The 23,100-nt window shown below is 37.6% G+C and overlaps 1 protein-coding gene across 4 annotated transcripts in view; it reads right to left on the reverse strand.

Annotated features, from left to right (window-relative positions):
- BCAS3 (BCAS3 microtubule associated cell migration factor) overlaps nucleotides 1–23,100 on the reverse strand; it is a 363,502-nt gene that overhangs the window by 198,336 nt on the left and 142,066 nt on the right. For all 4 annotated transcript variants that reach the window (XM_080629980.1, XM_080629979.1, XM_080629982.1 and 1 more), the window contains 3 exons: nucleotides 15,616–15,740; nucleotides 14,859–15,024; nucleotides 13,388–13,488 (listed from right to left, as the gene is read on the reverse strand). In XM_080629980.1, coding sequence (XP_080486106.1) covers nucleotides 13,388–13,488; nucleotides 14,859–15,024; nucleotides 15,616–15,740 — 392 coding nt within the window. The remainder of the gene's footprint in view (nucleotides 1–13,387; nucleotides 13,489–14,858; nucleotides 15,025–15,615; nucleotides 15,741–23,100) is intronic.

Raw genomic sequence — 23,100 nt, forward strand, 5'->3', positions numbered from 1 at the left:
ATTCAGTTCAGGGCCTGACTTATGAAAGAATTACTGTAAATGCTCTATATATTTGGACAATGTCTTACAAAGTGCCAAGTTCTTCCCATGAGATACTGCCATATTCACTGAAATCACTAGAATCTGTGCCTGTTTGTGTGTGCACATCCACACCTCAGCACCACAGGCATTATTTCAACAGTGTGTGTTCATTGGTTTTTCAAGATAATATAGGAACTACATTCATCTGCTTCATTACAACCGTGACAGATCTAATTCAATGACTTACGGATGTGTCTATCCAGCCCATACCAAATTCCTATTAAGAAAATACACATACCTTCCTGGATTACAAACAGCTGAGGATTCACAGTAAACATTGAATATGAAACCATAATGCCCCCACTTCTTCCTTACTGGTAAAGTTTGTATTTGAAACCAATGGAACAAACCCATTATTTTGACACGTTTTGCTGGTGCCCTAATCTTCCCCATATCTCCTGACTCCTTTGCAATAAATTCTACTGACTGCAGCAATGCCGGTTTCTGAGGGCACAGCTGATCAAGTGCAGGCTTTCCTGTTATTGAACTCTGCTAACAAACTGTTCATGACTCTAGCAGATGTTTCTGCTTTCAAACCAACGGGAACTTTATGGACTGTTCTGAATTATTTTTGTTCTTTCTATCCCAGGGGCAACTACTAGAGCTGTCAAGATTAGGGAAGCTGCTATTCAGTGACTAGCTGCAAAAAAGCTAGCCCAGGGAGCAGCATCCACCCTGCCTTGTCACTGTATTTCTCCCTTGTGTAATACTCCTACATTCTACTGAAGATTCAGGATGCCTTTACAGTGAGAAAGAAATTCAGATTTAAGAATAGTTTTGGTCCTGGGCTGTACGCCTTCTCCTGAGGAATCACAGCACTGCAATAACACACGTCTCAGCGCAGCTTCAGAGTGCAGCATTAACTCTTTCTACCAAAAAGTGACGACATGCTGAATTCCACGAAAAAGCTCTGCCTTAGAGTTCACCAGCAGGGCAACAGTGATAAAGCCTCAGTTGAGGTCAAACCTCGGTAATTTATTTTGCTATTTAATAAAACAGCATTTATGTACCACACCTATCACAAAAGCAGGCATTTAAAGAGAGTCTGGTTTTGATAGCAGGATCCCGTAACGATGGTCCCAGCCTTAGCAGAGGCAAGGCAAGCTTGACTCCCACTGCCCTTTGTGAGAGCAAGCAGCCTTCTCCAAGATATGACCTTGCAAGACAAGTGATCCTTGCTGGAGATTTGCCATCGCTGTACTGCTTGTCACAGATATACATATGGTCAGTTTTTTCAAGTTAAAAATGCCCTTGCAGTTATAGGAACAAGAACGTTCTAAAAATGTAAACCCGATTCTCTCTCCATTTCTGGGTCGCACACCTCTTGCATTGCTATCATGTTCCAAGGCAAGATTAATTTATGCCCTGAGAGGTACTTCCAGGAATTTGAGCTGGAAAATAATCTTTTATCTTCCAGTTTAATTCTTTGAAATTCTGAATTCACACTGGAAATTACAGCAGCCTTTGACACATCATGAAGCTGTTCCAATGTTAAAACAGAGGTTTTTCAATTTCCAAATGATTTCATTATAATGCAGGATAGCAAATAATCCAACTCAAATTCTTCAAAAGCTCCGCAGCAGGTCGTGCTCTTTCTTGTGCTCTTATAATTCCTCTTTCATTGAGAAAGTCACAAATAGCACACATATAGACAATAAGAGAGGAAGCCCTTGATGCACAGAGGTATTTTACTGGCAATTGCAGATGTTTTGTACCTTCCTAAAATAATTAATTCATGCTTTTGTGTCTGAGCTATGCCAATTTTTTTACTTTTTGCTATTCTTACAGCAACATCTGGAACAAACATATCAAATATCAGAACACAACCGAGTTTGTTTAATCTAGAAACACACAAACATAGAAATTTGTACAATTAACCCATGGAGTGAAAAAGTACAAAGAAAAGAAGTATTTATTAAAAACCTAAGGTGAGAATTACAACATACAACTTCTGTTTATGCAGTATAACAGGATATGAGTTCCTAGAGTCTGCTTATAAATGCAAAAAACTCCATAAGCAAGCACTAAAGTCACTTTTTAACTGCTACGTACAGCAAAAGCCAGAGCATTGCCATAAATACTTGGCAAGGGGCAAAAACCATCCTTAAGCTGCTCAAAAATAGTAGTGGCACCTTTAATCTCTGTCCTCCCTCAAGTGAAAAGTGATCTGCATCAGCTCTAAATCTGAAATATATTCCTGTCCATCCATCTTGATTTGCTCTACTGAACCACATTTAACTGAGGAAAAACAGTTTCAACAAAAATTGTTGTCCCTGATCTTCTTTCCTGACTTGAACACTCATCTCATTTTCTACCCTCAAAATCAAAGGTACAGGTGCTTACCCATAATCTAAGGTAAATTTTTGAAGTTTACAGACTCCCTTCTCTGCAACTGCAGGATTAATCTTCTTACTACAGTGAAGAAAGACTATTATAAAGGCAAAAGTCTGAAAAAACCCATGTTACAAAGTTAGCAATTTGTGTGATAATTGATAGTGCCAGGAAAACTGCACAGAAGTGACTGCTGAGGCAAAAGTTTCAACACAAGCCAAAACAAAGGCTAAAATACAGCTGAGCTGATTTCCCGCTGGAACTCCAGGTCCTGATTCACACAGTTCAATGATTAAGCATGAGAAAACAAATACATTGTTTTGAAACTTTTCCATAATACTTAGTAACAAATGAAGAAAACAGTTTATATTAACCTCAGATAATTTGCATAGACATTCTTTACACGTGAACCAGACCTAGACCAATATCCATGCTTGATGAATACCGGAATTAACAAGCAGCGGTTTTGCTCATAGATGGGCTCATTATACCATTAAATACCTAAACCTAAGACAAACCTTTATTCATTCAAGGATTATAAATTGTCATCTTTCAGCAGCATAAAAGTGTTGGAACAAAGAAACACTACAGCTCAATTGTAGTGTGCGTACTTATGGTTTTAATTTGTGAACAATAAATCATTAGTTTTACTTAGTTTTGTGTACTTCTTGAACCAAAAGGTTTTAATTTTCTCATTTATATAAATAAGCTTTACACAATTCAATTTAATTGAGAGTTATATATGAAATTCTCAATGTGCTCTTCTCTAAGGGATGTATGTTTGTCCAAATTGAGAGCAAAGGCATTTGCAGACTATAAATACTGTCCTGTGCTGCCTGCTGTACACATGCCTGCAGACAACCAGAGAGCTTTCCTTTATTTCAGTTGAATATACAAAATTCATAATTTGAAATAAGATTCTAAAATCTCATAGAAACAGAAACAAGAACTTCCCAAGTGATTCATAAAGTCTAAAGTCTGCCCTGGGTCCATGTGCAGCCTCCAGCGATCTCCAGACAAACAAGTACATAGAACAAAACTTGCATATCCCTTGTTCTCATACAAATCACACACTAACATCTGATTTTGATGCTTTTTCTGTGGTTCCTAAGTTACATGTAAAATGATCATAGGTGTTTTAGAGACCTGAGGTAATCACATGCTTGTCAACAAGATTCAGGAGTACTTCTCTTAAAATTAAGCTGTACAATCTGAATGATTTACTTCATGCTACTTCTGGAACCGCTGGCACATTAGTTACATCGTGTTACCCATGGCAAGTAGAATGCCACAGTTCTGGTTTAGGTCTACATGCAGCCACTTCAAATTCAACAGGTTCACCTTTTTTGCACTTTATAGATGTGACCTCACTTCACCAGAGGTTGGTTTCAGTATCCCAGATTGGCCACGTAGTTCCAGTCCAACAATTGCCTAGCGAGTTTTACTGCAGGGATGTTCCTAAATCTTCCCTTACAGCACATCCCTCTATGCACTGCTGGCTCTACCTCTGCTCAAGTCTGACAGTAAGACTGAAGACCAGATTTTCATTTTAGACAGAACGCTTACAGCCATCTTTAAAATAAACTGTTTGTAGTCGGGTGATATGCTCTTTGTGTTTTTACTTGTGGCTGTATGTTACAGAATAAAGTTCTGGTTTTAATGCATTTTTCAGCTTGTAAACTTCTGCAGGAACATGCCATGCAAATCAAAATAGCCTCTTTTACCCAAAACTTCTCCCCACTCATTTTTTTCCTGTTAGGACTTTCTGAGATTCTTGTATGTGTAAATATCATAAAATTAAGCTAAAAAGCCCCCTGTAAACCAAGGGTTTAGTCAGCCTAACAGTTATTTGACACCGCCAACTAACTTACAGATTTATCCATTCATTATTTATATATTGCCCACAGTTTATTAGGTGCTTTATAGACCATCCATTCTCTGTATCAGCACTTTAATCTTGAAGGAATAGGTAGGTTTGTAATCAGGATATGAATTCTCCTCAGATTTTCCCAGCTTTGAGGACTGCTTTACTTGCTCCTACTTTATGCTGGTCTGACAGTCAACAGCCTGGCTTTTTCTCTTTTTCCCTCAAAAAGAGACTGATAAGGTGTCCAGGCTTCACCATTACTCCTGGTTGCATTGCAAGACTGGTGTATGGACATTGTGCCTTAACTCCAGCTTCTGTTTCTAAAGTTCCCATTGGAAACCAGTCAAGTATAGTGAACTTCTAAAGGTGGGCAGAGCTAGAACCCAACATTACTCACAGTATGGAGCATCTTAAGGCTGCTCAACACTTCAAATGCTCAGACTGTGAGCAGACAATCATTCTGTACCAAAGGATAACATATATATTCTTTCCTGAGTTAAAGAATAATTTCAACTGCACGAACCTATGGCAAAATCATCTGATGGCCATCTTTAAAGAATTATGGAAGAGGTAACTATTTCTATAATTCACTGACTTCAAAAGTATGTTTGACATTATTGTCGGGAAAATTATGTTAACCATGGATTACTGTTACAATCAAAGTATGTAGTGAGAAGTCAAGAGGCTTAGTAGTAAATTTTCAAAGCGGTGCGTGGGGATTTACCCGTTTGACTCCCATTAACGTCAATAGGAGTCGCGCGGCTAAATCCCTGTACACTGCTTTGAAAACTGACCCCTTCGTGTTGATGGACCCCTCTCTAAGAAGTTCCAGATGACCAAGTAAGAATAGTAAAGAACTATTTCAGCATGTGCCCTTGTTCATTATTGTTGTTTGTACACATCTGAAAGTATTTTAATTCCTATATGCAGTGCTGTTTCCAGCATTTAGTTTATAAAATATGGATTAAGATGGGCAAGTACTGAGTTAATCTGATGACGCCGCGCACATGCCCAGGTGTACACATGCATCAAACACGTAACATACATTGCCAGCATCTAATGCACCTTACAGAGTTAATGTTTATCCACCTCGTCTATATAATTTCACAATTACAGCTGAAGAATATATCCGGATTTACTCCACTGCTCGTATGCAGTGATGCAGCTCTTTCATGAACTGTCATTCACCCTGTTCCTATTTACCCCCATCACTCCTATGTTCAGTGAGAAATTCAATTCATTCTCCTCTACCACTCAGTCCTGTTTCCTGCAGGGAGCAGGAAGTGCACGTTACAGTTTTAGGGAAACATAGTTTTCCCTTAAAAAAATACCATGAACTACAATTTCATTAGAAACACCTTTTCTGGAAGGGGAAGATGATCCAGATTAGTTTGAAATCTGTTATGTCTCCAAGTATAAGAAGCAAACCTGAAAACAGTGTTTCCACTGTTTGTGACCACTGCCAGAAAACCCCAAATACATGTAACAATCTTGTAAGAGAAAAGCATCCTTACAATCAGTTGAACTTGAAGTTTTGTAACTGTTGTCATAAAAAAAATACATATACATCTGTATAGATTACACATATTTAAGATCTGCACCAGTTTTAAACTCAGTAAAAAATTCCAAATATTAAATATTTCTTGAATTGCAAATTCTTCTACAACATATTTTATCTTTATCATTTGATACATATAACTATATATATATGCCCAATTATATATATGAATATATATGAAAATATTATATGAAATATTTTTATATATTTTAAATATTTTAATTATAGATTCTATTTCATTATATATGAAAATATATATAATTGGAGAGAATACCCGAGCCAAGATAAACACTTAAGAATTCATTTTCTGAAATTCTGCATCTCACTTGTCTGTATAGAAATGTCCTCAAAATCTCGAGGAATATTTTTCCCAAGGATGTGGATTTTTACAGGACATCTGCACAATTCCTTTGAAACTAGCGATGCAAAGACCCAGGAAGTTCTTTTAAAAAGCATCTTGTACTCTTTTATTGCGTAGCAGTAACAAAGTAGAATTTCATGACAACGATACACTAGCTAGAGGCAATTTCAAGTAGAAAGAATAATAATGGCAAACTGAGAATCTAGAATATATATATATACACATATAAAATCCCATCTGGATAATAAAGTTCCACATATATATCCAAGTAACTACATGAAGTCTTAGCTATATGCTGGTTGTACACCAAATACCAAAACAACGTAACAGTTTCCCACCAAGGGTTAGCTGCAATACTCTCAGTGGGAGTATTGCAGCTAATAGAGGAGCAGAGGGAGGGGAAACTTGGCAGAATCATCCAAACGTCTTGTGATCAGGGACCCATTCAATCTACCAAAAGGCTGGTTTTGCAGCCACTCAGATGAAGCTTTCCATTTGCCTTCCTGCAGCTTTGCCATTGCCATCTCACTCACTCCAGCTCTGCACACATGGTGTATATTTTCCTGCAGTTTTAAGCCCGTAACACTCCATTGAGACAATTTTGTGGAAAGCCTAAATCTGTGGAGCACAGGTACACCTGAAAGGCCAGTAGTTTAGGCAACAGTCATACAATCAGTACATAAAAATAATGGCAGTTTAAAACATTAACCCCCACACCAATCCTTGATCCAACTCCTCTCCAGGCTTCACAGCACGGCAGCTCATATAAACTCAAGTGGGCTTCACCCACTTCAGGATAAGGTCAGAGAGCTTTGTTTAGATTGCCTTCATCGCGGATTATGTTAAACTGCCCAATTTTGCTCTGAAGTGCTGCAGAACCAGTAAAGCCCAGCAGAGACACCGTAATGGGCAGCCAAAAGCACTGACTGCTGAAACAGCTCCAAACTTGCATCTGACCACGGCAATGCAGAGATGCCAAAGAAACAGAGCAAAAAGGCTTTGAACACCTCGTAACTACATGATAGCGTAATTGTTGTTACAGAACAGGATCTGGTTTTGATCAGTTTTATTATTAGAAATCAAGCGTCGTTGTGATAGACATTGAACATACACATAGCAAGATACAGCTCTTGCCTCCCAGAACATGCTACACATACACACACTGTAGTTATGGATATAGGGCGGTATGTACCATAACTTATATTGTTTTACATGAGTGCAAGAGAAAGAATACACGATTAAATACGCACACACAAAAGAGTGCAAGAAGAAAAATAAGAGGTAGAAGGCTGAGAAGTGGTAGAACAATAAATATAATTATCAGTCCCAGTTCATTAGTCTATTACCAGCCCATCATCATGCTCTGCTGCTCAGGGAAAAAGGCTTGTAGACCAGAATGACCAGATTCCTTACTGCGTCTGCTCAGTGAGACTCGCATGACAGCAGTTCGGCTGTGATTACAGGCATCGTAGCTTGTTTTTCATAGTATCTGTCTTCTTAAATTAAATAATTAAATAAAACAAATAATAATATATAATAAATAATAATATATAATAAAAATAAATAATAAATTAAATAACACAGTTATTTAATACACTCTCCACTGTTAACTCTCAGTCTTGCTTTCCACTGCACAATAATCACTAGCTCTATGCATGCAATTTTTATTTCCATCAATGGAATGTATGAAAGGAATCTCAAATAGGCCATAAAGAACCGCAGTGTTGCTTAGAGACAAAACTCTTGCTCAGGGTGCGTAGCTTTCATTAGAGGGAGCAGGAAGTGCAAACATGATGTCAGAGTTAGAGAGATTATCTGCATAAATTGTGTTATCATTTAGCCCAAACAAACAGTGAGGAAAGGCTAACCTCCTCCCTTTGAAGACAATGAATAGTTACTAAGTTTGCCTTCTAATGAAAGCCATTTTCAGGAAAACACCAGATATGTACAACAGTTGGTCCAGAAATGAAAATCTGTTGTAACAGCCAGAAGTCAAAGGCAGCTGTAAATACAGACCTTAATCTTTTCAAGAATCCCTTAATGAAGTCTATAAAACTGATTATATCTTCAGGCCTAACTCAAGTGCAAATTCTTACTCAGAAATGAGTAACAGCCCTGCAAGTATTACTTGAAGACCAGTACAGGAACAAGGAATGAGAATAAAGAGTGCTGGTCTGAATCCTAACATCATGGAATATGAATTACATTGCATTTAGAATAAACAATTAATGAGACAGCAGAAGCCTCAGCTACGTGTCCATTTTTCTGAGAGAGAAACAATTTCCAGAAGCGGTCAGAGTGGGATAAAGACGCACTGCATCATTCCTTTTAACACAACAGAAATGCTCTTTGATTATTTAAAAGCCAATTGCAAAGATCTGTCTTCAATACCTCCTATTGGAGGTTTAAATAGCAAGGAGGTGCAAGTACACTTACCAGCAACACTGTAGTAAAGTAGAGACTTTTGTTTTAACAAAATCTATATTTATACGATTACATTTCCTATGGTTGAGGGCAGCTGTAATTAATGGATTTCCCTCCTTCCCCTAATGCAGTCATTTGTCAATTTAAACACAGAATGTCCAATCAATTTTGATGTATTTAGTAAGCAATTTGTCAGAGTACTGCATACCAGTTAATATATTAATTCTTGTCATTGGCCTGCTTCTGACAACTGCAGGTCATCTCCATAAAATTGGTCCTGATGAGCCAAAATTTTTTGCCTGGAATGTGAAGGTGCCCTTGCCAGAGCCAGAGGAGAGAAATCATATCTCATTTTATTCAGTACCTTTTCTGGTCAGTTTTTGATCTGATTTCAAGGTTGGGTTTTTTTTCTCATTAATGCATTAATTGTCCATGTTTCAGATATTTCAACTACAGTCCCTTCCTCCAGTGCAATGAAAAAGTGAATTCAAAGATGAGGGTTGAGGAAGAAAGGAAATAAGAAGCCTGAAATAAGGATGTATGATTTTTTTTGTTGTTATGCAAATTTACCTATTTTCATTACAATTCCATTTTGTGCCATGCACGTGTCTGAATGAATTCAAACATGCTAAAATAGAAGATACAGAAGTTAGACAAAGGAAACACAGGTTAAGTCAGTCAAATATGGAAGAATTTGGGTCATGGCAATAGAAAAGTATTCATTAGAGAAAAAACCTGACCACAAACAGCAGATTATCAGGAACAAGGAAAGTACATCTTAACAGGATGCCTCGAGAGTTTATACTACCAGAAGCATCTTAATTCCTAAGTACTAAACAGCAGGAAGCAAGTACTATTTAAAGAATAAGTAATAATGAAACTTGGCAACTCTCTGAAGAAAGGCACATCCTTTACTCGACAAGTTTCTGTGGACACCAGAAACCCTTCTGTGTATGCACACAGTGCCTTGCACAACTCTGCTCCTCTGTAAGGTCTGCTATGACAGTCCTGTGGTGATAGTGTAATACCAGGTGATGATACTTATGAGATAAGTAAAACATCTAGGACAGATAAAATATGACTTAAATTTCCCTCCTCTGTTGTGATTAGATTTAGGAGTTACTCAGAACAAAGGAAATAAAGAGCAAATACTAGAGACACAAATAAGGCAAAATACTGTGTATTAAATCTGAAAAGGCTTGGAGAGAAACATCTAACCCAGCACAAAGGACTTGAAGCCTGCAGTACATTCCGGGCTCTGCAGGATGAACTCTTGTGAAAACAACAGTTAAGTCTGAAATTTGCTCTGTTAGAAGGTGAGGAGGTTCTCCAGACTGGTTATTTTTACTCTCAAACTGCAAAAAGCCTGAAGCAGTCAGGAGCAGGATACCCACACTTCCTGCAGGCCAGCAGGCTGTGGAATTTAACATGCAAGTTCACTTTCGAGCCACGAACTTACAGAAAGGTCCAAATCTCTTGTTATCCACTTCCTCACCTCTCTGCAGTAAGCCACAGCTGTGATAAAGCGCTCAGGTAGATACGAACTGTGCACTCTGATCCAGGTTTCTGCAGCAGATGTCACAGATGACCTCAAAGCAATGAAACAGCTGTGCCAATCCACTTACAAATACCCTTGGGATAAAGGTCTTGGACACTTGTTGGACTATGTATTTCTTCAAACAATGGTTCCTTGTTACTTCCTTATTAGCTGTGGGTCTAACTTTCAGATTCTTTAAAAATACTAGAAGCTGAACTGTGTGTAAACAACTAAATACAGCTTTTTTAGAATATTCTCTTTATCACAAGAACTCACTGGCCTACTTTATGCTTTCCAGAGACTAAGGAAGATTTTGGTGCTGTGTTTTGGCATCAAACTGTATCCTTCTGCAGACCTGCAGAGCACAGCCCTCCAACCAGACCGCCAGACGTTTCATTGTTCTGTCCGTCTGCTGACAGAGGTACTCTGTGCTAAAAAGCACACTGAGTATTTTCCAATGACCCAGAGGGCAAAGGTCACTTATTATAAATGGATAATGAGACCTAATGCAATGTTCTGAGTGTGGACAAAGAAAGGGTCTATCCATACCCCCTTGTGACTTGGTCATTCAGGCTTTTATTTCCCCTGCACACTTAATGGAGCCAAACAATTGGCAGAAATGCTATACAGAAACTGAGAGAAACTGCTGTATTCTACCTCTGATAGACAGATACAAATAGTGACCCTGAAACGGCGCCAGAATTCCTCTTACCACTAACGTGGCAGACAGATGTAACATTCACCCTAAACCCCTATTTAGCCATTTGCTGGCAATTAAACTTACTGACGGAAGTGATAGCACATCAAACCCCAGGCTTCAGCTAATGCCAGCCCATTACACTACCGCAGGTAAGCAGAGACAGATAACTTCAGTTTAGCGTGTATTTAACAGGGGAAGCCAACAGGTGTCTTGGACTGTTTTGTGGGAATCCTGCTCTGACTCCATTTTTTTCAAAACTTCATTGAGAAGCTCCAGATAGAATAAATCCAGAAGACAAATAAAACTTCAAAGAAGATCAGATATACACAAATTTCTCCATTAATGCCATTTGTACTATGTTCTATACTTTTTTGTCTGTAGTGTTTATTATTCTATTTTCCTTTACATTTCACACTCATCTTAAAAAGTTCCTATTATGTGAAATAAAACCTGATTTTAAAAGTCTTCACCGTAACTCAAGTAATTCAAATTCATTATTTTGCTGCAATTCAGCTACAACCCATTATTTTTCCTTTAAACCGTTTTCAATACCAAACCATTTGACTTGCATCGTACTTGAGCCATTAATGAAACACACAGAGTGAACCACATCCATTCCTGATTTCAGACTGTGGAATAAATGTGATCTGTGTATATAAGCTTTGCCATTCAAAGAAAGGTTTTTTGTTCAGACCATATCATTGCATAACATTGTTTTTCATTTGAACAGAAACTCAAAAGCAGACAAACTACTCTTACAAAATGCTCAGAATTCTCTGGAGAGCATTCTGTGCTCTTGGACTCATCCTGCAAGAACTGCATGCTGCATACAACAATTTATACATTGGTATGTTTGATAGCATGCAGAAGAAATAGCTGAAACCAGTATGGATGATAATGACATCTTGAAACTAGAGGAGAGTATCTGGGGAGGGGGAGGAGGGGGAATAAATCTGGCCTAAACAGCAAAGCTGCAAGGACCTACAAACACAGGTAGTGTTTGTGAATTAAAGCTGATTTTGGAGACTGTTTCAAGACTACTCAGTAACAAAAGCAACAACAGTGCATAAGAAATGGATAAAAATATTGATATCAAGATGAGTTATCAGCAGCATAAGCAGACTCTGTGGCAGCAGTCACGTTAAACTACAATATGAAACTAGATCTATGCTCTATAGTTAACAGTGTCTATTAATGGTTTTGATATAAAATACAAATATATTTGTTGACCCGACTGGACTCAACAATTCAAAACACTTGAAAATGGAAGTACAGGCTCGCACACCTAATTTTAGACACAGTAACTTGAAAATAGAGATCCATATTTGTATCATAAACTATCATACAACCAAAATACATCCTTGCAACGACCTTTTATCTCAAAGCAGAACTCTTGTACCTATATGTCAAAGTACAATAATGCAGGGATCTAGCAAAAAATTCTAGCCCAAAGGCACACCTAACAGTGTAGTACGCTACTAATTACCTTTTCCATACTCTTTTCTACCTTTTGAGTTTTCTTCCTTTTTCTATGCAGCATGGAACAAGGAAGACAATAACCTTGCAGGTTCCCACAACGTTTTGAGCTCGAAGCACACGCAACAGATGGAAAGGTAGAAGCAACAGATCTAATCTGGCGCCAATATCACTTTTACCAGTCATGTTTGAACTGCCTTTTGGCCCAGATGTCGACTTTCTGCATTTTAAAATGCCTGTGTCACATCATGTGCTGGCGTTGGCTGCACTGACAACTGTGCAGAGGCTCTAGTTTCCCCATGAGTACCTTTACATATGCCAAGAGTTGTTCCCTTGTGAAACTTCAACTGCTACATCATTTTGATCTTGACTACATCCTAGATAGAGAATTGCTACTTACTGGTCATATTATTCTTCTCTTTTCTGAACAGTCAAAATAAAAAATAACATAAATACTCATTTATCTATAAAACCAATATAAAATACATGGGTTTATATAATATACATATACCATATATCTATAGATATATAAATGTTTCTGAATATGCAATGCCATGCATGTTGGCTCCTTGCAAACGATGTGGCTGGATAAGACAGAGGACTAGGCAGGTGGGCTGCCAAACCTGGAAGCAATGCCAAGGCTCCCGAGGGAAGCAGCTGTCTGAGACTCTGGCTGGAAGTAGCCCAGTAATCAGGAGTTCCGGGGAGAGGGAAAATGCAGATGCACTGGCTTGTCACTGAGTACTGAATTCATGATAGGAAATGGCTAAAAGCATGAGAAGAAATGAGGTGAAGAAACCCTGAAGACTTCAGGGGATCTTTTGAGTCACACTTTCAAGGCCAGCCAAACACTCACATTTTGGGTATATGATAAGCTCACAACTTTGATTCATATCAAAAAGATACTTATATTCACTACCATTACTAATATAGTTACATCAGCCCTATTCTGGGGTTAAACGTATGCTGAAATAAATGCAGGCTGAAAAACTAAGTCACACTCAGCTTAAAATGTGCACATAAGACAAGACAAAAAGTTGTCAGCTACTTACAGCCAGCAAGAAGATACTGGTAGTACTGCACAGCATCTGCAGCCAGGAGCAGTGGATGGTTTGCATTAAATGGTGGCTGGAGTTCATTCCACTGAGGAGTTCTGGGGTAAAACACAAGACTATTAATATTTTAGCTAATACAGAGAATGTAAATCAGTGTTTCTGTCATCACATGTAATTATCTATACAAGCTCACAAAATGTTTGTAATTATTTAAATTAGCTTGTTCAAACACTGCAATACACCACAGGCACTTGAGCAGCAGGACCAAACAGCACAGATTGTGAGGCAAAGACAATACTTGTTTGTTGACTGCAACATGGGATAGCTCACGATGAAGGTGGTTTAGATTAAGTTGGTAAACATGTTTAGGACCCTTGTATGTCATGCGGACGTTATATAAACACACAACAGAAACTGGGGAGCTCTTTTGTTCTGTTAACTAGCACTACTTCGATACTGTAAAGTCACTGAGCATTCACAAACTGTGAAAATAAAGCTGTGTAAAGTTATGGACTATTGATCCAATTAGAATTTTCAATTCCATTACAACCTACTCATTTCAACAATAATGGTCTAGAAGTCTGCGTTGTAATTTTAATTAGGGTGGGCCATTCCTAAATAGCTTGGTAAATCAAGTATCGATCAATCTAGTCCAGCCATAAGCAGCACTAAGGAATATAGGAGCCAAGAAAAATCGATAGGGAAATATTTTAAAACGTCAAAAGCACTGACAACACTTTCTCATCAGTTTTTGTTTACTTTCTTCTGCATGTCAGGAATAATTTCTTCAACTGTCTTGAGAAATGCTACCTTCAGCTACTTACAGGATAACTTACCTAATTCTTTGCAATGCTTCACTGTGGAAACCTCATCATGACTCACGGCAGAATTCTGTACTTTAACACTATTAAAATAATTGTTTCTAGTCCTTCTGTAAAAAAACTAAATTACAATCTGATCATTTAAAATCATCAATTGATAAGGATCTCTATTGATCTGTAAACACATTCATGTACCTCCGTGTTTACAGAAGTATTTAAACGCTTAGCTCCCCTTCAGACACGTTAGCCCTAACACAACTACAGGAAAAAGTAGGCTTGAACACTGAGAGCCCTCTTTTTCAACAGAAAACCTTAAGAGTCTTTAAGATAAACTTTAAGATAAAAATAGGGGTGAAACTCATAGAATCATAGAACGGTTTGGGTTGGAAAGGACCTTAAGATCACCTAGTTCCAACCCTCCTACCACAGGCAGGGACGCCTTACCCTAGACCATATTGCCCAAGTCTCTATCCAACCTGGCCTTGAACACTGCCAGGGATGAAGCATTCACCACTTCTTTGGACAACCTGTTCCAGCCGCTCACCAGCCTCATGATACATGAATGAACATTCACCCCTTCCAGAAAAAAAAAATCACAACCATTTCCTGGACAAAAAGAGGAAGAAATAGTAAAAAGAATGAGCTACCTAACCAAAGTCCAGCTGGCTCTTGGGCATGTCACCATTTCCAAAGGTGTATCGTCACTGATCTTCGGAGCAGTGCTGAGTGGACGTGGCTCCAATACATGCTCCACCAGGCTGCCATAACAACTGATAATATACAACGACTCCACTACAAACTGTTTTGATTGATCTGTTTGCAAGAAGAAAGAAAATCTCACTGGAATAGCACAGCAGAAACAGCAAAAATATTTACAGGAATAGTAGCCTATTCTTTTAAGTCTCTTGCTTTATATGCTTGCACTCAAAACCACCAATTGAAAGAAGTGAGAGGGCTGGAAAGACAAAGAGAAAATGGTATCAAGCACAAAATTTTCCCTTTGTTTCAAAAAAAATACGATTATCTGATTTAAGAGAGGGTGGAACAAGAGTTTCACACCAAGGTGGGTCCAGGTGACAACACGTTGCCAAACATATGTCTGCACATTCGCTTTAGCAAAGGACCTTTACCTCACAGTAACACTTCACACAGTACTTTTGAATTGAACCAAAGTTTGTTTTCTGTCATTGTATCATAATAAAAAAATCAATTATTGATTTCACTAATCAAACTTTCTCGTACATTTTGGTCCTATTTACCAAAAGTACCCCAACCATGCTCCCCAAAATGTCCACTGTCACTGTTTCAGGATAAAAATCTACAGATAAGCACCATCTGCTCACAAAATGAGAAAATAAACTCATTTCAATTTGAATGCAAGTCCCATTTTTGGAATATACCAACCTTTTTCTCTTTTCAGACCGGGATTGTTTGCAAACCATGACCTTGATGATCCAAAGACTGCAGCGACACAAAACTCACCTCCCACAGACTTACTGGGTGAAATCTGCGGAGCTGGTTTGGATTTGCTTAAAGAAAGAACAAAAAATTATGAAAGTTATTTCTCAAAAATCAGGATGTCCCTTGCTTAACAGTCATTCTAAGATATGAATTCAGAAATGGTGAATATCTGCAGTTCCCGTGAGATTTAGCAGAATTTACAGATGCTTAGTGGTTCTCAGTAATACGTCCTAAATTCCCCTTGATCACTGAACTCATTAACTTGAAGGACAGCACTGGCTCATAATGGAGAATTAGTTGGACTGTTTAAAAGACCCAATATTGAATATCTCCATTCAATAGAAACTTCTGAAGTGAATACAAACATTTATAATTGTAAGTCCTTTGGGAATTAAAATATAGATTCTGGGTCAGTCTTTCTAGGTGGTTGATATTTTCTGGCATTCTCAAAAGAACCCTCTAACTAATGCTAACATTGACTGCTGATCTGTATATCTGCACATTGCAACCACTCAGATATATATGACATGGGCAAGAGGGTAAGAGGGAACAACATGCAGAGGATATGAGGAAAGGGAAACAATGCATATGCTCATGAGCTACGTGTTAAAACAAATCAGTAACTGTATCATGTAAAGAGAGATTAAGAAACATTCTCCTCTGAAACTCCACAATGTGCATGTAGCAGATCCAGTGGTTTATAATTATGTTTTATTGAAACATCATTTAGTGTTCCTCCTTACAGGAAGCTGAAGATACGCAACATTCTGCTTTCTATAAACTCAAAATTTGCCCATTTCCTCAATTCATTAAACCAGATTTTTACCCTTCCCTTAAGAGAAAAGCTGTCCGAGAAGTTTGTGCAGGATTCCTCCTTCTCCACATTCTATATTTTCCCATCTTTTAAACTGGACTTTATGATATTTCTCTCCCTATTCTATTTCACTGCTCCCTTGTCTTGCCACCTCTCCCTCCTTTCCTTTTTTCTCCTATTAATTTCTTGTTCCACATTATATCAGCCTGTGATCACACTATCATATTGACTTGGTCATTTTTAAGTATTGATCTTCAATTCTGAGAAGTGTGTGCGTGCATATATGTACATGCAAAGAAATTATTGCAAGTATCATGATGGAATTAAGCATCATAAGAGTATTTTAAAACAGGAGAAAGCAACAAACATTGAGCATAACTAGAATGGCACTTAATTCATACCACCCTTTTTTTTCAATGACAAAATACTTGTATACAGGTGAAGTGGTTCAAGAGAATGAACCAACGGGGGTATTAAAGCAAAGACAGATTATGAATCAACATAATGTAAAAATAACATAAGAAAAATAAGGTAAACCAACATTATTCTACAACCTGGGCTCCTCTGAAACTCCTGCACCTGACTGTGGATGCTGCACCCATACAAACACCCATGTCTTGGTCCCTGATCCCTCACAGCTCAGTCCTGGTCCCACTGAAATAAATGGCAAAACTTGCCCTGATCTCAAACACTTCATTTCCTTCCAACAAGAAGCTGTAGTAAGTGACACGTGGAAAATAATATGGCATATGGTTAAACATATCGCCTCCATCATTACTGTCATGCTATGTGAAACATTTAAAACCACCTTCAACTTGAACTCACCTAAAGCAGCAAACACTTTTTGTGAAGCATTTCAGAAATTAGGGCATGTGTGACAATGGGAGAAAAGACTAATTGTTTATCTCATACTGTATTTTCAGCCAGCTTTCTGAAAGGGATGTACAGAAAGTGTAACTGAGCTTCCCAGCACCTTGTGTGGTATTACTGTGCCAGTTCTACAGACGGGCTCACTGAAGCACAGAGAGGCTAAGCTGCTTGCTATAAATCACACATGCAGCAAGCCTATGGTCACACATTTCATTTAGAAGAAAAAAACCCACCCATCCAACAAAACAAAACAGAATGAACTTTCAAAAGGAATTCCATCACACTGATTAGAGTCAGTGGAAAGATTCAGACAAACTTTCACGGACTTAGATCAGTCCTGAAGCTCTCACACATGCAGGAGAAGCTAGAACATCACAAAAGAGCAATTGCAATTTATAGTCAGTAAATCTGAGACTGAACCACCACAAAGTACTTAATATCCAACTGTTAAATCTACAGCTATAGATTACTGGGTCAGAAAGCTGTGTTCCAAAATGTTCCGAGTATAAATATATTACCTTGCCTGCAGTGGCAATTTATGATCTATATTGGAATATTTTATCTTAACATATGAAGTATTTAATAGCTACTCAGAAAAATGCAGAATAGATTTCTTTCTCTTTGATAGAGTTATCTGTCACAGAAGCAGTATTTTTAACCAGACCTGTACCAAACTGTGTATCATGAACTGTTTTTACTTCTCACCTTCCAAGTATTCATGCATTAATATTCCTCCAGAAACAAAAATGTAATGTATCCACTGAGTAGAGACTTGTTACTTACTGATCTATACTTCAATCTATAGATGATCGGTTTTAATATAGACGAAGATTGTTCAGAAGGACCCATCAATCAATACAAAACAAACTATGATAGAGATATGATTCAGCTGTATACACTTCCTCTTATAAACTCTTGAAAAGATAATCCTTCCCACACTATCTTAATACTCTTAATATTCTGAAGTTTCACTCTATACAATCCAAGGTTATTCATTAAAATAATCTAAAAAGAAAAAATGTAAAAAAGGCAGAAAATGCTGTTCTCACCTACAGACTGGAGTAAACTTCTACAGAGCCATAACTGACTTCTATTTCTTCAAGCCTTTCAGTTCAAGGAACCTGGTACTCTAACAATACTTTTTTGCAGAGATCTCCACACTCATAGTCCCAAGACCTATGCCCAACCTTAAAGGAAATGGTCTAAGCTAGATTCTATTTACACCATGCCTTTAAGATGTACATCTCTCAAGGCATGCATTTAAGTGTTGGTTTCAGTGCCAAAACATTTTCCCTTCAAGAAGGATGTTTTGTAGACAGAAAGAGCAGACCTTGTAAAACATGATTACTCATGTGGTTAAACTTAGTCCTGCTCAAAAATAAAGACAAACAAAAGACCTGACTAGCGCATCATATTGGTTCAGACACAGTTCTGAAGAAACTGCCGAGATGTCAACAAGTCTATTCTGAAAACTATTGTAACTGAGGAATCTTTCATTCTACCACCATTTTACTTTATCCCTGAGTTTTCACCATTACATTCCAACTCAAATTTCTTTCCTTCAGCAATCCTCAAAAGCCCAGTTATTTTCAGGAACAGTAATGCCATTAGAAAAATATATTTTCATGTCATTGTGATATTTTAACAACTTGGAAACTATAAATCCTCATTATTATGAAGATGCAAACACCCTTTCAGCTTTATAAATGATAACAAAACAATCATGTTGAAGGCAGGTGGTGAATGACTGGTTTCTGCTATGAACTCCTGCTCTTTACTTGCTCTTAGCCTGTCAGCACTTCGTAAATTATTCCAAGAACTGAAATAAAGGCACATTTGGCCTCACTTTTAAAAACAGTTACTTTAAAAGAATCTTCACAATATGCTAACTTTCAAAAGATTATACCATATTTTTACTGAAAGGCACTGCCATGCAGGGAGAAGCGAGGGTTGTTGGGAATCAACACTAAAAACAAGAACGTGAAGCTAATGGAACCAAAGCTCTCATAATTTCAATCTTCCACATTAGAAACAAGAGCATTATATAAAAGGAGGATAAAAAGTCAGTGCACTTCTTCCTCTCTGGATCTACCAAACTGTGTAACTACACCAAGAATTAAATGAGACACAGCGGTATTTTTATCCGAACTGTATCTGTGCAGGAACCTATATCTGTGCAGGAACCTACACCAGGAGTTCAATAGTAATAAAAAATCCCTTTCGTAGTTCTTGTTCTGATATAAGTTTAATGAGAGCTGTGCCTCAACTGAAGATCATGTTCATGTCATTTCAGTCACCAGCAGTTGACATTCACCTACATCAGCTGAAGTCAATGACAAAGTCACCTACTAAAGGTCAAGTTAACCCCAAACTCCAGCTAAATACCACAATATTTGGGGAAATTTCCATTATTGACTTTTCTAACATAATTTTGGGGGATTATTTCCATTTTAAATGTAGAAACACTGAGATGTAGATGCATACATGTCCAGTGCAAAACATATATAAGCATTTTGTACTGAAATGGCATAAAAAGTGATGGAAGCAAACTAAAGAAAAAAAGACATTACTTTGACAGATCTTAGAAAGTTAAGAGACTCAGCAGTAGCATGCAAGTTCTTTCATGTTGACAAGGCAAAAGAAAAGATGAAGATGAAACAATTCAGTGTTACCACCAGCTGACTTTTGTAACGAATCATAAAAATAATAACTAATGTCAATGTTGTAACTACTTTACTTTTTTTCAATTATTATTATTCTACTTTAGGTAAGAAAATCAATAGCAATCAATACTATTTAAATATTTTGAAAACTATAGGCAGATATGAAAATCAGAGTACAGTGCAGTACTGGAGTGTTCCTCAAAGAGCTTTAGGTCTCAAACTACTGCTGGCTCTTAAATTTGTCCTTATGTTCATAGTCAAACAAGTGACATGACTCTAAAAAAAATAAATTGCACGTATATGGTATGACGGAACTGCTTTACAAATTAAAATAGCGAGAGTCTGCAAAGACTGAGAATCACATTGATTTTATATTCCCGAAGAACAGGCTTTAAATACATCAGATTCATAAAAACAAAAGCACTTATTCACAACTCCACAACTAACCCCATTGAAATGGAAACATACAATTTCTGGAAGTAAAACTTTATCTGGGCTACATAAGCAGCAACAAAAGTATCACGAGAAAAATACAGCATGAAATTTGCAATTACACATAGAATTAATGAAAAAGCATATCTGTCTCAAAATACATAATTTTAATTGATTTATCACTCTGCCTAAAACAAGAAAACAAACACACATTTCCAGTCATCAAATTATGAATAAAACAAGGAAAAGCAAGAAAAGAAATGGTAGGCTTCTTTACTCGCCAGGCAGCAAGCTGTCAAATCTCCATTCAAGTTGTTTACATAATTTTAGGTCTCATTAAGACCTTAATGGAAACAACATGATTTCTTCCCCCACCCAAAGTGTGTTTTTTATCCTAATTTCACTGTAGGCTAGTAAAGACCATACTTTCGAGCTAGCACTGGCATTAAACAAACCACAAAAGAGTCTTGTGAAAGACAGGCAAGAATTTTTGAGTCTATTTCCTATATTCCTCTCTTTAATCTAGGCCTTTTAATCTTGCCTCCATCTAAAATAATTTCTGGTTGACAAGCATCTTTGCTGCTTCATGCAGGGGCTGACCAACACATCCATTTGCTAAGACAATCCACTTTCAAAACTCTCCTTCCAGAGCCTTTTCAGTTCTTAGATCACAATCACACGAAATACTTAGGTGCATCACAAGCTACATTTTAAAATGGTTCTTAGGAAGTCTTACAGAGTGATCACATATTCCATAGGAATAGGGCAATGTCACCTTCTTTCCTGTAGTGTCCTATTTAGTGTTTTTGTGTTTCTCCCCTTTGCTATAACTCTCGTGTCCCTCACCAGCTCCCCTCTCAAGTCGCCTGTATCCTAACAAAACTCTTGGGAAGTTCCTTCTGCTGAAGATAGTATTTTGACAGAGACATAAGGGGGTGATACATGTGGCACAAACTTGTAGCAGTAGAAACAAGAGCCACATACGAATATTCTAACAGATATTAATAAGCATCCCCAGCTAAAATTAAAACAACCCCCTCCCAAAAAGCCCACCTCCTAGCTGAAAGTTTCTAAATTTTCTAAGAAAGTTTTAAGATGTTCAAAATTCTTCCACTCTTGTTATCTGGAGCTTCAAGCACCTACCCCCATCTCGTTATAAAGAGGTGACTGGGGCTTCTGTAGCATTGCATGAACACTGAACCAAGCTCCACCATAGGGAAGCTTGTTAAAATTTGCTTTTATTTCTGTCTACATTTTTGTAATATGCTGCAATTTTACATATTAAAACAAACCCTCTCATAATTTTAAATATCATTATTTTAATGGAACTGAGGCTTGTTTGGTTGGTTTTTCTCTCAAGTGTGATAAGCTTTTTGGTTTTGTGTTTTTGTTTGTCTTGTTCTTTGTTTGGTTTGGGTTTGTTTACAGTGCCCATTTTACTTGCTTCACTCCTCCTACTGCAGTATTTCAGTGTCTACTCACTGCTCACCCGGCTTATTTCCGAGAGGTCATCGTTGATGCTTTCTGTCTGTAAGCAACTTAGTGCTACAGGAATAAAGAAAGCAATATAGGAAAAAAGAGGCTTGTGTTGGAAAGCTGTTGCAATCATTTTTGCCCATTGGGAAATAATTTATTTTTTCAACTTTGCTGCTACTTAAAAATTAAATGCCCCCTCACAGGTAAAAATGGAAAAAACAAGTGAATGCTTTGACAATGCAAAATGGTGAACACGCATCCATAGCTTAAGAGAGAAATTATGCAGTGCTTCCACCTATGGATCAGCCATGCAAGTCAACAAATTAAACAAAAAATTAATCCAAAATTAAAGTCTAAGCACAGCGTTATTTTCAGTGAGGACAGCAGATGAATTATAGGCATGCTGGGTTTGAACTGGGAACTCACCATGGAGCTTTTATGGAAAAACATCCTGCTCCAAACAGGTAAGGTCTTCATGTAAAGGGGAAAAATGCACAGAAATTAGATGAGAACTCCATTACCAACATGTACACTGTATATCATGCTATTAAGATTTATGCAGAAGGTAAACAAAATAATTTCTTATAACCATTCATGATGCCCTGAGAGAGATGTAGATCCCTAATGTCACAAACATGCTAAGGCTCACAGACACAACTGCCCAGGTCAATGTCCCAGGGACAACACAGCCACCCATGGAAGCAGGAGCTGACGGGGCAGGCCCCTCATGCACAACTGCGGTGACAAACATAATGCACCAGTTGCAAGCAGGCTTTAACATTATCATTCAAGTTAGACAGCTTAGGTCTCCTTACTGAAATCTGCTGCTAAATCTGAGGCAAAAGGAGTCAAGAGCCTTAAACCAACATTAAAGTCAGAACTAGAAGAAGGAAATTAGCATCAAAAGCAACAAGTCTGTGGGTGTTTTCCATGAAACACTGAAGGTCTGAGTGGAACAGTTTTACAAATCTACTGAAAATAGGCAAGTCCTAAGTAAAAACCACAGGTACAAACACAATTTATTAGAGAAAATTACTCAGCCCTTTTCCTAGGATAGAAACACACTATTAAATCATAGAATCTTTAGCAACTGTATGACACAGCAATATTATTCCTCCACTTAAAAGTTTGCATGGAATGTAGGAAATAGAACCCTAACTTACTTCAAATATA

This window comes from Psittacula echo (genome assembly GCF_963264785.1).
Source record: "Psittacula echo genome assembly, chromosome: 15".
NCBI lineage: Eukaryota > Metazoa > Chordata > Aves > Psittaciformes > Psittacidae > Psittacula > Psittacula echo.